General features: G+C 40.4%; 1 protein-coding gene across 1 annotated transcript; it reads right to left on the minus strand.

The window, feature by feature from the left end:
* Window positions 1-3,671: 3,671 nt before the first annotated feature.
* On the minus strand, window positions 3,672-14,850 carry nup107 (nucleoporin 107). Its single transcript, XM_088347018.1, has 27 exons — window positions 14,728-14,850; window positions 12,775-12,854; window positions 12,555-12,650; window positions 12,367-12,461; window positions 12,155-12,281; window positions 11,978-12,081; window positions 11,757-11,872; window positions 11,635-11,683; window positions 11,476-11,547; window positions 11,316-11,404; window positions 10,934-11,009; window positions 10,743-10,856; window positions 10,124-10,214; window positions 9,961-10,040; window positions 9,808-9,867; window positions 9,590-9,735; window positions 9,465-9,513; window positions 9,311-9,380; window positions 9,127-9,242; window positions 8,840-9,029; window positions 7,330-7,436; window positions 7,119-7,221; window positions 6,837-6,997; window positions 6,283-6,408; window positions 6,095-6,208; window positions 3,924-4,091; window positions 3,672-3,847 (listed from the first exon to the last, which is right to left on the minus strand). Exons 1-27 carry the CDS (start codon window positions 14,733-14,735, stop codon window positions 3,740-3,742), a joined length of 2,715 nt encoding a protein of 904 aa, XP_088203144.1. The 5' UTR covers window positions 14,736-14,850; the 3' UTR covers window positions 3,672-3,739.
* Window positions 14,851-16,162: the final 1,312 nt, after the last annotated feature.

Consider the following 16,162-nt stretch of genomic DNA (forward strand, 5'->3'; position numbering starts at 1 on the left):
AAAATCCAACTGCAATAATAGAACAAAAATATTACAGATAAACAACCCAATTCTACCATGGAAACACTACAAAAATACAACATCAATAATACAAAAATATGATGATAGATGTACATTTAAATGGTAAATGGTCTGCGCTTTTCAAGTCAATGAAGACCTTCCAAGGCGCTTTATAATGTGCTTCACAATTATCCATTCACACACACACACACACACACACACACACACACACACACACACACACACACACACACACACACACACACACACACACACACACACACACACCCAATAAGGAGTCAGCCATGCAAGGCGCCTACCTGCTTATTGAGGGCATCAGGGATCCAGTGTCTTGCCCAAGGACACTTCGACATATAACATAGAGGAGCCGGGAATCGAACCAGTGACCTCCTGAGCTAATGCCGCCCGTATACCAAAATTTTACTACGGAAATACTGCAATAACACTACAAAAATATTAGATATACAACCAAAAATCTACTATTGAAATACTACATAAATACAACAGCAATAATTCTACAATGTACTCATTTTATTTTTGAAAAACAAACTGAAGAAAAAGCGTTTGCATTGCATTTGGATATTTTCAACGCATACTATCAAATTTAACGCCTAAAAACTAGGACTTAATGTATTATTTTGCTTTAATCTAAGTGTTTCATAGCCAATGTGGTGAATCTGTTGATAAATAAAAAGAAAAATAATGTGAACATAGTCAAGTCACGTCATGTTTTTTTTGTATAGCCCTTAATCACAAAGAGTCTCAAAGGGCTGCACAGATCAAAGACTATTGCAAACTATTATTAGAGATTATTATGACACCACCCCCTGATATTGTCAACATAGAATATAGGTTATTCATATGCTATAGAATTGAAGTGTAATTTATGCTTGGATTTAAAAATTTCCACTGAGGTTGCAGATCGAGGCATTCCACAGCACTGGGGCCCGAATGGAGAATGCTCTGGAACCTGCGGATCTCTTCTTGGCTCTTGGGATAACTAGTAACATATAAATGTCTGCATGTATATTTTGTTTGTAAATAAATAAGATATATTTTTTCCTCGTGCATTGCTGAGGTATCGGATCGAGGCTGTTTCGGCAGATACAAACAAATCCTATCAAACTTTTTTGTTCTGACAGTTTACTCTGACTAGCCTTTCTATTAACTTCCTCGTCCTAGTTTACATTTTAAAAATATCAATTATAAAAAATGTATTTTGTTTTCCAAACTATATCCGGTGATTAATGGAATGATTGTAATAATTGATGATTCCTAAAATATATAAGATAGGATTATTATACAAGACTTAATACCTATTAGTTCTTTTGATTGAAATTGTATGACAGCTGTTAGCTAGCTGTCTTCACTTGCAGGTCTGAATAAAATGCCATTTTATATATGGTTAGCGCTTGTGCGGCACAGTTCATGTCATGGGAACCTGTCGTGGGTTCAAATCCAGCTCCAGACTTTCTGTGCGGAGTTTGTATGTTCTCCCCGTGCTTGCGTGGGTTTCCTCCGGGCACTCCGGTTTCCTCCCACATTCCAAAGACATGCATTTCAGGTGAATTGGCCGGTCCAAATTGTCCCTAGGTGTGAATGAGCGAATGAGTTGTCTGTCCCTGTGTGCCCTGCGATTGGCTGGCAACCAGTTCAGGGTGTCCCCTGCCCACTGCCCGATGATTGCTGGGATGGGCTCCAGCCCCCCCGCGACCCTACTGAGGATAAGCGGTACGGCTAATGAGATGAGAGATGAGATATATATATATATATATATATATATATATATTATATATCCTGCGACCCTACCTAGGATAAGCGGTGCAGCTAATGAGATGAGATCTATCTATATATATATATATATATATGCAGATTTATTTATTCATCGGGGCACCACTTCCAGTGGTGTGTCATGGGCAAGTACAGCCTGGTGGCACCCATCTCTCACCAGGGTAAGGTTTTTAAAAAGGTGGCTATCAGCCTTCCGGCAATTCCTTAGTGCTCGCAGCAAAGCACTTGTGGTTGTTTGCAAATATTTTGTTAGTTGTCAATGTCAGGCATGAAAATGGGTCAAGGATTAAAAAGGTGAAAATGAAAACACATGTTCCGGTACACTGTACAACCCCACAAGATATCAAGGTCCGTCAACCTGCACTGTGTTTTAGAGATCTGCAGGAGGCTCCACATACAGACACCTTTGGAATATTCCACGAAAACAAAAGGAGTAAGCTTGGATATGATTATTTTGGCACAATCTAGCCTCAAGTCGGTTGCATGAAAGTAGTTTAAATGTAATCTCCACAGCACGGTTCTCCAACGTGGTGCCCCCTAAAGACAATAAATTAAATAAATCTTTGCACTATTGTTATAATTTAGGCCAGGATCTAAGCACTACTTTGTAAGAGTTTTTGCCTATTTATCCTGACCGTCTTAGGCCTTATTTTTTTTCCTTTGAAGGCTTTATTACATGTTTACGCTGCCATGTCTAATCCTGTTTTATACAGTGTTTCACAATGTTGATAAAGGGCAATAAAGACAACTCAATTCAAAAAGATTATCTCCAGACCAATGTCAATCCTGTGAAAAATCAATGGGTTGAATAAAACATCTATGGACTTCCTTGTTATGTTGTATTATTTTAACCATCCTGCAATAAAAATGTACATATAGGCTTTACTGGCTTTTCATTAAACTCTGTTGAATGTATTGTTGCAAGTTATTTTATAGTCAGTCATGTAGTAGATCTATTGCTTCCAGGCCATTTTTTATTATTGCTATGCCAATCACAAATGCTAGTCAATTTGCAATCGGAGCTTTGTAGAACATGGTTAATATTGCCATTTTAGAGATTCTACAACGTGACAACGAAAAACTGGCAAACAAGGATTCAAAGGGAAAGACATGATATAACTTTATCTCTAAGCAATCTGTTCCTTTGCCAAAGGGTGATAAGTTTGTTCTTTATGAAGGATCGATGAAATAAAATAACTAAAAATAGAATAGAATCATTGAATTGATAAGAATAAAAATTGTTCTTATTGTCATTGAGAACTTCTTAAAGAATGTTCACAACAAAGATGTGGCACTCCAGGATAAACAAGTGATAAAAGCCTTGAAAGGGTAAGAACTAAAAAAAAAAAAACAATATTTTGTTAAATAGGCAAACATTTAGTTTGTTATATTTTATATATTTATAATCAAAAATGCTACCACTGGACCACTGGAAGCAAAACAAATCAAACATATTGCATTGGGCACTTGTTTAGTTCAGATTTATGAATTATAGCAAATACAGCTTTGGGAGTTGCATTACAGTGACATCCAGGTAATTGACACTGCTCCCCCATACCTACCCTCAAATCGTTTTCTCAGATCTACATGAATTGTGTAGACCTTTTTTGACCTCAAAACAGCAACGGATTTTGATGCCTCTAGTCTACTGTGCCCAAATAAACCAAAAATGTTTTGGACAAAGTCTATAGGCACGATGTTAGTTACCTAGCGTTTATAATTATTATTATTATTATTTTAAATGAGCAATTGTGGGAATCTGTCCTATTTTTTAATGGCCAATCCACATATTATTCTTAATCAAATTAAGCAGCCAACATGTAGTTTTATTCTATACTTTACAGCACTTTAAACGATCAACCCGTGCAAAAACATTTTTTATTTTTTTATGAAAATATATAAACACAAACACACAATTCCAGGGCTTTCATGGCTGCGACTCATAGCCGAGTGGGTCAAGTCCCTGGTCCAATAATGCAAGGGATGATTCTCTCAATTTCTGAAGGAACCGTCTCAGCTCCTCTTTAGAAAACACCTGAATAAACAAGAACATGTTTCTAATTTAACATGATGCGAAATAACAAGAAGTGAGGATGTTGTTGCAGGGTTACTTGGTGGAGGCGATGACGGTCAGATGAAATGATATCGGCAAGCTGCAGCGCCTCCTGGTGTCTGGAGGAGCTCTGCAGTACACGAAGCAGCAGGAAGGTGAGGCGAGGCAGACATAGTGAGCGCAGTGCCGACATTTGGTGGCTGCGCTCGGCCCCTTGCTCCAAACTCTGAAAGGCCAGAAAACCTCAAATTACTTTCTTGCTTACTTACAAGCAAAATAGACAAGAACCAACTTGAGCGTCATGAGTTTATTATCCATGGTGCCAACCAGTTGGGCCTAGAAGTGTACGAATGAACCACAGTATTGTATCAGTGAGCTTATATCAGGGATGTGATTGAGGTGAGAAGAAAAAGTCTGAAACCTAGCCGGGGGTTTGGGGGCCCAGGGCAGAGCCCAGTGGGGGGGTGATGCCCCCCCAAAGCTCCTGGGTTTTAAGCAATTTACTTGTCCAAAACCATGCTTGAATTAATAATTTAACATCTTTACAAGATTTAAATAACAGAATAATTTGCCCACATACCTGATTTTTTCTGTAAATACTGCAAGGTCAGTTCAAATGCAGTTCAGACCCTGCAGCTTGTGCAACGATGTGGCCAATTTATGCAATTTTTCTAACGGCCACCAGGGTGCGCCAGAGCAATAAAGGAAAGAGTGAGACAGTCTGATTTGTTTGCTACGCAAGTGAAAAACTCGGAATTCCGACTATAGTCGGAAAAATCACATCCCTGTTATATTATGTATTAGTTAAAAGCATTTCTAGCAAGACGTTTGTTTTTCTAGTGTGTACAAATCTACAGGAGAGATGTTTTGTAGACTAAGTGTATTAGCATACTGTATTTTCCACACCAAGGTATACCGGATATAAGGCGCATCCCCAAAAATAGGATTTTGTGATATTATTTTCATATGTGGAACGGGACACAACCGCTTACTTGTGTCCCGTTTCACCTGGAGGGACGAAAGCATGACCAACTTGGGTGCCAAGGTGCTTAACTTGTTTGGGTGTTTGGGAATTTGGGTTGGCCATGGTCAAATTCTTTGTGTTTTTTGCTACTTTTTCCATTTTTCTTTTCTTCGTTTTTGTGTATGTTGTTGTCTTGCCGTCGGCCACCTTGCTCGAGTGATATATGACCAGGGTAGATAGATTTTCATATGTAAGGCGCACCGGACTACAAGGCGCATGGAATTAAACTTACAGTAAAGACTAGGACTAAGAGACTAGGCCAAGTTAGAACACTCAGAAAAAGGTTTTAATTCGCGCCTGATTTTTCTTTGCAATTGAAGGCCTGCAGATGAATGTAGCCTGGGCATCTTAGCTGGAAAACATGTAAGAGAATAGCTTGAAACCTTACCTAGTACCTTGTGAAATTTGACTACAATCACTCTTTTCTACGGGTGGGTTTAGGCGTTTCCTAGAGTGGCCATTTGGAGAAGACCAGTTTACAACACTCAAACCTTTGAAAGTGTGTATTGTACTTTGGTCAATATTTTAGACATTGTGAAAGAGTTGTTAATGTTTGAATTCTCTGTCCGGATCTTTATCACCATTGTGTAGATTTGTGTGTAAAAATAAATCACTAGTGGCATTACGCACACTTTTTTCAGGGTCTAATTTGAATACAAAATGGATATCTTCGTTTTGATTTATTCAGAATTTTTTTGGCTAACCAATGTGTCAATCATCATTTGAATCAGTCACTATTGGCTGGTTTATTTATTTATGCGTCAATTTCTTAAGGGCCAATCTTACATCTAGTTGGATCACTCCCCCGACGTGATCTGTGTTTGATTACCTTTGCATAAAATGTTATGCATTTATAAACAACCATCCGTGTCCCCAGCAGCCTGTTAGTCAGGATTCGGTGATCTTAGCACGGCTACTTGTCTGATCCCCGTTAACCCAATAATTATGCAATTGTGATCAGCAATAAAATCAATCAACTGATCAATATTTGCTCAAACATGACTATGCATTTTTTACTTTTATAAGGCGCACCGGATTATAAGGCGTACATTCAAATGCCTGGTCAATTTGGGGTTTGTGGGTGCTCCGTATAGGCTAGAAATTAAGATAATAATTATTGAATATACAGTGAAACAGCTTTCCTTAATGCTATTCAACAAATGTTTTGCAGCCTTCATATTGGTGCATGCTAATCGTTTTCTGACCTCTACATTGTCCACCATCCAACCCCCGTTGACAAAGAGCAGTACGTTGTAGATTCTTTCCTTCACATCTTGAGTCAAGGCATCCAGGCGACTAGTCCAGGCCGACAATGCGACCTGAGGGCAAAAGTGCTATTGAAACATTGTCTTTGGAGAGAATCCATAATTTCACGGGAGCTTCTGCGCTTTACCTGATACTCTCTTTCTCTCATTTCATTTGCTACCTGATGTGTGAATTTCACTTCCAGTGCAGGGGTTGGCTTCTGCGGGGCAGAGCTACTGTGGCTGAACCAGTCCGTAAAGGCTTCATGGGCTTCCTAAAAAAAATACATAAGATTAATTTTAAGAAATAAAATCTGAGCTTTTTTTTGTTAGCTTGTCCATAGATTTTTTTATTGCAGATTGGAATGGTGCATTCTGCAGGTAACGGGAAAACAGGGATTTACAGGCAGTAAAAATGGTATTGAGTAATGAAGTACCGCAACATGCCAGTAAGTACAGAGCACACCCGAAAGGCATAGAATGGAAGTTATGTAATCCATGGAAACGCAGCAATCAATAATTTCATTAACAGAGCCAATGACATGTTTCATTATATATTAGCATACGGCTATCAAACGTTTTCGTTCAATATTTTTAAGACTTTTGTCTTGTTTTTGAAAGTTTTAATAATACTTTGACAAGGGATTATAAACCTTTGCCTCCAATTGGAAGGAATAGAAGATCATTACTGCCAGACACAAACCAGGTAAGCTCTGATGCACAGATGCTCTCTGACGGCATTCTGATCCTCAGCAGGCAGAGGCGACATGTCTCTGTACCCCAACCAATCGCAGCAAATTTCTTTCAGGAACTCCGCAGGAACTTTGGAAAAGACCGCCTTGGCTGCCTCGTGTTTCTCCAGAGCTGCGAGGAAGACAAATTCCTTTCAGTTCTCCCAAATTAATAATGATGAATCTAATGATACAAGCTTGAAACAAGCTTATTACCGCTATTGCTAAGGTGTTTCTGCAAAAACATTTTTTACCAAGAAATCTCCTCATGATGGCATTTGACTGCTTTAAGGCTTCAGTTCGATGGGCTGAGTCAAACAGAAGCCAGTCAATGACATCTATCTTCTTTTGGTCATCCTGTGAGAAAATTAAAAAATAATAATAATAAAAAGGGACCCAGCAGAATTCACAACACTCATACTGTGGATGACACAATTTGGTAGTTTCTTTGGGTACAAAACAAACCTGTGTGGTTCCGGTCTCCAAAGTCTGGCTGTGAGGTGTGAACTCTATGTCATCCCTTTCTCTGACCGTCTCTACCACCAGTTTGGTCACAGCAGCCACATCCAAACCTACAAAATCAAATTGTAATAGCTTAAAAAAAGAATTAAGCTACTTAAAACCACAATTTCGATTCAATCACAATTATTTTTCAATTTTTAAAAAAAATGCATCTTACTTGCCAATTACTGACATTTTGACTTCCATGCATTTCTAATTAATCTGTTTTGGAGCAGGTTTCAATTTACATTTTTGTACATTTAAATTTTTTTGTGTGGCAAAATGAGACACTAAGACAAATCGTACAATACCATTTTTATAAAATTTAATAGCAACTTCCACTTCAGGAGGTCTGCAAACATTAATGGCTAGGACCCGCTGGCCATTCGTTACGCTATTATTAGCAGCCATGTTCATGATGCCATCCCTAATGACTGAGATGCAAGCAGTAGTGGCCACGCCGGTCCAAATTTGAGCTGAAACCAGGCCAGTGATTGCCAGAAACGCAAAATAGAAAAGAATAGGCCTTATAGAAGATCATCATATCTTCTTTTTAGTGTCGTTTCCACAGACGGCATCACCTGTTCTCTACTCATTTCTACACGATAAAATTGGAGGTTCCACAGATACAGTAGCTCAACTCTACTCGACATGCCAATTTCAGTATCCCAATCTGACGCAGGCAGGCGAAAAGGTAGCCGGGCCAGACTTATTTTTGCAGGTAACAATTGAGCGTAATTGTTGTTCTGATAAAAATGTAATCACTGCACAGATCACGGCCACAGGAATAGACAGCATTCACTATGAACATTACAGCTGAGGAACAACATAAAAAAAAAAATGTAAAAAAACGAATCAATATGTGGTTCTTTGAAGAGGAACATACTTCTCTCACATTAATCTCGTGGAAAGGTATTCCAGGGATTGATGAAAGGACAAGGAAGCATTGCGTCTGCCGCCTCTCGGTTAAATGCAGACAAAAAAGGAGAGTGACAGCCGTGTCATTTGTGCTTATGCTGGCCAAACAGTAATTACTTAATTAGGACGGGGGTTATTTCAATGGATGTCATTTAAGGCCACTGAACAGCTGCCAATTCTAGAGAATTAAGATCAGACTCTTCCCAGCATTTCAGCTGTATTGATAAGGGCAAGTTTTTAACTTGTTTTTTCAACGTGATGATATGACGTCCTGATGCTTCTTTCTGTATCATAAAGTTGTCAGACTAACTGTGCTGCCTTTGCATGCAGCCCTCTGCACTCTCCATTATGCTCGCAAGTACAACTTCAATAGGGGTGAAAGGTCGGGGAGGGGGATATTGGGCAAAGACTGTGGTTGTGGAGATGCATTGCATTTTGGGGTACAGCTTGGTTGGATGGAGTCAAGTCGAGAATGGCAAGGTAAATACGGTCCGTGAAACTGAGGCTTTTAAGATTACAATCACATTGAAAGACAAACCAAAATGTGTTTACTCACCGGCTTCTGTGGCGAGCTGCAAGCACCGGGGACGGAGCTCGGGCTGGTTAATGGTCTCTAGGAAAGCAGCGTATTGAGTTGTGGCCAGGTCGGCGGGGAGCTGGCTGACGTAACTTGCTACTAGGTCTGTTTGCTGGTCTCGAATGAGCAGGTTCCCGTACGCCTTCAGAGCATCTATAGATACATCCTCCTTCCACGCAGAAGTGGAGAGAGGTAGTATTTCTTTAGCATGTGAAGGCCAATTTTGATTGCATTATAAAGTTGTGCAACATGGCTTGTTCAATTACCTTTAGTGCCAAACCCATAGAGCGGAAAAACAGAATCAGGTGACTCATGAAACGCAGCAGGTGTGAGGGAAGTGCCGTGGGGCCCATCAGCCAATCATTGAACTCATCCAGAAGACCTGAGAGAAACGCAGCAAATTTATGAAGCCCTCCAAAAGTTCAACAGGTGTCAAAAAGGGAATCTCACCCTCAAGGTCTCCAAGGATGATAAACTTCTGAATGACGTGGTAGTGTTCTTTTGTCTGCTCCATTACCTTCTGTACAATAATCCACACACACCATTTAAGTGGGTTCATCCATGTGAGCTTCACGAGTAGGTTCACATTCCATTAGCATTTTACCTTTGACTCTGATGCTTGGAGTTCCTCAAACACCTTTTCCATTGTCCAACTAAGGAGACAACAGACATCATAAGGGACAGTCTTTGGTCGACGAAATCCCTATACTGGTGTGTGTACAACATTACTTGGTCTCCAGGTACTCCCGTGGCAGCATCTCCACTTCTGGGTGGGCCATCCCCAATGATATCAGATGCTTTTCCACCAACGTGTCAACCATCACTCTGAAGTAAGCCCACACGCAGTCCTCCCACGATTCACACACAGCCAGTACCTAACAAACAAACATACACTCTTAGCTTAGCACACTAGCAAACAGATGGACACTTGTCATTGGTGAGCTTACTGGTTTAAGATTTCCACTTAGGCTGGCATAAATAGCTCGCTCATATCTGTTTATTCGCTCCTAGGAGAAAAAAAACATTTGGATGCATTCATTCATTCATTCATTTATTTATTCATTCATTCAAAAGCTTACAGACAAGTTTAGTGCAAGTACCTCAGTAGCCAATCTCCAGGTGCAAGCCTTCCAGATGCCTCTCTGAGGATTCCCCTCAACCGGACACAACTCCATGCTGCCTGAAGACAAAAATCCCCAATGTGAAGTTTAGGAAAAATAAAAATATGTAGGTTAGCTGGTTTCAAAGAGGGAGGGAAAGAACCTGAGTTAATGTTTGGATCATGGTAGAGCCTCCAGCCTTCCAGAGTGGCTGCTCTCCAGGCCTGTCCACAGCGTATGCACAACCTCTCAGCCTACACTCACAAGACCAGGAACACAAGAGCAGTCAGGCGAGGGTTTTTATCACTAATGTGCCAGGTCATATAGACGGAAGATGAAAAAGACACCAGAAATTGTTTTCAAAATATATTTATATTTATAAAAGAGCAGTTAAGGAACTGCTCTTTTCAAATTTAGTTTCTATTTTGTGGAATTACATTTTTAACTGTAAAAATACAATGGTGGTAATTGAATTTACATGCAGTCAACGGATTTTCATTATTTTTTTGCTGGTGATATGTTTAACATTGGAGAATAATGATTTTTTTGGACCTAATAAGTTAACACATTTCATATTTTATGTATAATTCTAATTAGGTTTACCCAGATAACACAACAATCAACAGAGTAATATTGAAAATAATAAAATAGCTCAAAATATTCAAGCCTTATTGCAAATGTATTAAAATTATTAGTTGGGCCACACTAGAGAACCCGCTTTACTTTGCCGTCCGTGTTTTAAATGAACAATATTGTTGCGAGCGTGCCAGCTATTCAACTACCTCCTCGTTCATTCCGGCCCGAATGAGAACAAACAGGTTCTTCAGCAGGCGGTTATCATCCTCCTGGTCCAGGTCAGCTAGGGGTCGCTGTTGGCGGAAGGGGGCATCCGGGTCCTAAAAGCACGTATACATACCTTAAAACGTACTCGGCATTCACTCAGTGAGGTCATCGTCAAGGTAAAGGCTCTCACCAGTTCAGTGACCAGGGGGAAAGTGGATAAATTGCCGTTTTCATGCCTCATCTTTAGCATGTGCAGCGTGTTCTCCCTAGTGCATACAACAGTGCTCATTATTAATCACAAATTACAACATTTAAAATTATGTTTATTAGCATTAAGCAAGCTGACTTACATAATGTAGTAAGGTGGATTATTTTTTTTTGATTTAGGAGTAATACTTTGAAAATCATGCTTTAACTGATTAAGTTTAGTAAAATATTTAGTGTTGTTTTTACACATTCAGCACAATTGATGGTTATATACTTAAATCTGACATTAATTTGCTAGACTACCAGCGAACGAGTGAATTTGTTGCAAGCCCAAAGAGCTCGATATCAGACAGGCTCAAACTCACCAACAGACACTTTTGGCGTAATACTCGATGTTGTCGGAGAAGTCATCTATCTGGTCCTTGGCGATGCTTTCCAGCCAATCAACAACCAACTGCATGAGAACGGTGACATAGCAGTGAATAAAGCATGAAAATGACAACATTGGTCAAATGTTTTTATTACCTGACTTTGGCGGACGACTGCATCACGCTGGAAGAGTTGCTCCACCACCACTTTCTCACTTTCATTGGGGATCTGCTCATGGTATTGGAACAAAATATTTGAAATATTAGTAAAATCCCTATTGAGACAGTCCACCACTTTCTATTGTGTTTTACTAACAGCCACGTCGACCATAATCTCGTCTTCTAGGGTCAACTGGACACGATCCCTGCAAAAAGAGAACAAAAGAAAGGGTATGATCTTGTCAGATGTGACGTTCTGTCAAAGAAGTTGATGTCCACCTATACAGGGAAGAGATGAGCCTCCATGTGTGGTTCTCCTGCTGCAGTAGCCAGCACACTCCAGCAGTTTTACTGTTCTGACCTGCTCGAAGCACCACCGACTGGAGCATTTCCACCTGAAACACCCCAGGGGTGAGAAAGGGACAAGTATTTACAATAAATCAAAGTTCATGATAAATAGTTAACTTGCATCAAGTCATGCAACTCCAAGCCCCCCTTACCTTTTCCTGGCACAAGGCCTGATAGTCCTCCAACTGGTCAAAAACAGCAGATGAAGAGTGCTTCAAAAAGGCAGAAAGGAAATCTGGGAAAAGACTGGTGGCCGCTACAGAAAAAAACACCCAAAGGATTAGATGAAAACCTTAAGATTATGGAGGAGGGGTTTCTATTTCATTCACCAGCCTCTCCAGGGTCATCTTCTTTTAAGAGCGCTGAGCTGAGGTGAGTGATGTCCTCTGTGAAGAAGCTGTTGTTTTCAAAACCCTTCATGGGTGACATGTCTGTCCAGTCGCTGTCATCCAAATTCTATACAATGCAACAAGGTTGTTTGTCACGATTTATATTTTGGCCACCATCTTGTTTGCTTTCAAATAATAAAGGGTTTCCTCACCAGACTGCCCAGTGTATTTCTTGGTGTCTGCGCTGAGTAAGGAGTTCGGCCCGCATTAACTAAAATGGCAGAAACATCTGGATGCCTGGGAGTGACTGGGGAAGAAACCAGTTGAAATTTAAGTACAAATGAGCTTTCACATTGGCAAAGGGGTAGAACAATCAAACCCGGTAGAAATTTTCCCTTACTCGCTTGTCTGAAGAGTGAGACAGGCGTGTTCCTCTGCATGGAGCGAGCCGGTGTTACCACGTTACTAACTCGAGTACCTTGGCTGGGTGACTGGACTAAGCTCAGTGCTCAGGAAAACAACAACACTCGACAATGGCATTGAATCTAAATAAAAATCAGTGATCATGAGTAAATAAGAGACACATAGAAGAGGCCTTAATAAACACATTTGCAGGATACATGCTATCTTTTTCATTCGACGGGCATTGACTGATACAAAGTCATCTCGGACCACTGGAGAAGGCAGCTCACCTTGTCCCCTTAAAATAAAAAAGTAAGTTAGAAGGGACAATAACTTGCTCACCCACTCAAACAAGTTAGCCGTGTATGATATAAATGCCCGCGTGATTCAAATGATCAACTCGTCGAAAAGGTCTGCAGGAGCCCGATCATCGAAAAACATCATCAACATGCAGGACTTTCCCACCAGTGATGGAGAGTATGATCTTAAAGGCTATATACCGCAATTGATAGCAATCAACAAGCATATCAATCAACAACCATGTCGTCTCAATCCTTGGAGATGAATTGTAATGATGAATGGAATGATGGAAATATGTAATTTCGTGTAAATACGCATCTGCCAACCTTACGGACCCACTGCAGCCTTATGGTTTTAAAGTTCTAATTTTGGATTTTGATGCATAAAAATACCACCGTATGGTTGTGGCGTTCTCCCAGTCAGAGCCGTAATGCACCACCGAGGAATGTCAGCGACTTCGACGTGCCCTCGACCTGGCTGTGGCGCCTAGGAGTCGGTGAGGCACCTTTTTTGTGAGTGCAGCGCTGCCCAGGTCTTGTGGACAATGGCCGACCAACTAGGAAAGTTCCCGGACTTGCCAGCAGGGGAGGTCCCTGATGCACAGTACGTGCTTTACGGGGTGAGTCGGTCGAGGAGGCCTCGGAACGACTTTGCCAGGGACTGGCTCACTCTCGCCGCCATCAAGGACGCCATCTGGACCTCCAGAAACCTGCTGGTATGGAGGTGCAGGCAGATCCCCCCCGTGGCTGTGCTCCAAATGGCTGCAGATACCATACAATCTGCGAGCGGCGGGCCTAGGACACAGCCATAAAGAAGACTCGTCTGCACCCACCCGGAGGGGGGAGCCGGAGCTACACTGTGGGAGTCCCGGCAGCAACGGCCTGGGTTGTGGAACCCAGAAGGGAGAGGACCCACGAAGAAGGGAGAGGACCCACACAGAGGACTGGAAGAATGCTGCTTGGGAGGGTGGGATGGCAGAGCTATGCCCTTGCACAATAGTATTGCCTTTTACACGCTGGTTAACTACTGTTAAAAGAAAATAACTCTGAAATTGTTTGGTTGATGTTGGAAATGTCAGGAAAAAATGTTAAAACGTCTTATCGTCACGTCATATTGTCAGATATAGGGAATTGTGGGTGTGCTTGGTGGCTGTTGAGATTGTCGTGTTTGTTTTGCTGCTGTTGGTGTCGGTGGATTTGTTCAGACTGAGGACAATCGACTTTGGCCTGGACGGATCTATTGACACTAACAAAGATGTTATATAATGAAATTGTGAATATGCTTGATTGCTAATAAGATTTTCGAGAGGGTTTGGTCAAACCTCACTTTGTGTTTGCTGTTAAAAACGTAATATTGGACTATAATATTGTGAATGTGCTTAATTGCTGTTGAGATTGTCATGATTGTTTTCTATTTTTAGTGTCAATAAATTTGTTCAAACCAAAAAAAAAAAAAAGACACTAACAAAGATGTTATATAATGAAATTGTGAATATGCTTGATTGCTAATAAGATTTTTGAGGTTTGTTCAAACCTCACTTTGTGTTTGCTGTTAAAAACGTCATATTGGAATATAATATTGTGAATGTGCTTAATTGCTGTTGAGATTGTCATGATTGTTTTCTGTTTTTTAGTGTCAATAAATTTGTTCAAACCAAAAAAAACATTAGCTTTTGAATACTCAATCATTGTGCACTAGATTTGGAGTTAGCATTGTTAGCATTTTGCTAGCACACACATGACGTGACACAGGTGAGAGGATTACTCAAAACCCGGACCGATCGCATACTGAAGCTCGGTAAAACAGTTACCACGACATTGAATTAAGTCAGAGATGCTTGGCAATTAAAAAAATGTTAAAGCAATGATTACCGGTCCATTTTTGCAGTATGCCACTTCCCGCTTCACAAGGTTCAACAAGCTTCTTCTTCTTCGGGTATTATTTTAATAATGTACCCGTTTCACTCGTCCTAGCAGAGGCATCTGCTGCACTGGCGTGCGCTTATAAAGTTCAGTACAGTACAGTAATACGAATGTACCTATAAATTTGATGGTTGACTATGTAAATTACATAAACAGAATGTGATTGATTTCAAATCCTTGTGAATAAAAAAGGGTGGCTAAAATCATACAGAAAGTGTAAAGTAACAAAAATAATTTTCGAAAATCACAGTCGATTCAAGATTTAAGAACATTAACATAAAATTACATTATTATTATTTGTGCAACCCTGTCGTACAATTTACATAAAATACGTTTAAAAGAATGCAATAAAATAAAAAGTTTAAATAAAAAAGAAAAAGACCATGTAGATATATTCTGTGTTGTACAGTATACCTGTATGTACATCAAAGTGCGGCTGAGTAATAAAAGTGCGATTTATGAACATATATAAGATTTCCCTGTGATTTAGCTAAATTTAAGCAACCAAACCGTCCCGGAAAACTAACCCTCCTCTTGTGTTAGCTTTCAGGTAACACGCTACATGTTAACAGGTTGGGACCAGGGTTGGGTAGAGTTACTTTAACTTGATTAATTTCAATTACTTTTGAATTACTCCAATACCAAATATGCTAATAAAAGACAAAATAAACTAAATATGAATAAAATTACTAAATTTTGTGCAGGCTTGGGGAGTAACGGAATACATGGAACGGCAAAAATGATGTTGGCAAGCTGTTTGGATTTATTTTTATTTTGTTTCTGTCGCATTTTATGTTAGTTTTGCCGGAGATCAAAGAGATCAAAGGCAGGAGAGAAAGCTTACCATGTGTTGTGAGTCATAATTTTATTCATATTTAGTTTATTTTGTCTTTTATTAGCATATTTGGTATTGGAGTAATACAAAAGTAATTGAAAGTAATCAAGCTAAAGTAACCCTACCCAACCCTGGTTGGGACACAAAGGGCTTTGCGTGGGCGCTTGACACGTAAGACCTGTCAACCCAATCCAAGTTAAAAAAGACTGTATAAACATCTCATCTCATCTCATTAGCCGTACCGCTTATCCTCATTAGGGTCGCGGGGGGGCTGGAGCCCATCCCAGCCATCTCCAGGCAGTGGGCAGGGGACACCCTGAACCGGTTGCCAGCCAATCACAGGGCACACGGGGACAGACAACTCACTCGCTCATTCACACCTAGGGACAATTTGGACCGGCCAATTCACCTGAAATGCATGTTTTTGGAATGTGGGAGGAAACCGGAGTGCCCGGAGGAAACCCACGCAAGCACGGGGAGAACATACAAACTCCGCACAGGAATTCTGGAGCTGGATTTTAACCCACACAGGAGGTTCCCATGACATGA

This window comes from Urocampus carinirostris, chromosome 11 (genome assembly GCF_059441175.1).
Source record: "Urocampus carinirostris isolate Australia breed hairy pipefish chromosome 11, RoL_Ucar_1.0, whole genome shotgun sequence".
In the NCBI taxonomy this organism is placed as follows: Eukaryota; Metazoa; Chordata; class Actinopteri; order Syngnathiformes; family Syngnathidae; genus Urocampus; species Urocampus carinirostris.

Excerpts from the sequence above, each read along its gene's own strand:
- nup107 (XM_088347018.1), bottom strand. Across the intron at positions 12,462-12,554 it reads CTCACTCTTCAGACAAGCGA|TCACTCCCAGGCATCCAGAT; the intron begins GTAAGGGAAAAT and ends TTTCTTCCCCAG. Across the intron at positions 11,405-11,475 it reads CAGTCGTCCGCCAAAGTCAG|TTGGTTGTTGATTGGCTGGA; the intron begins GTAATAAAAACA and ends GTTCTCATGCAG.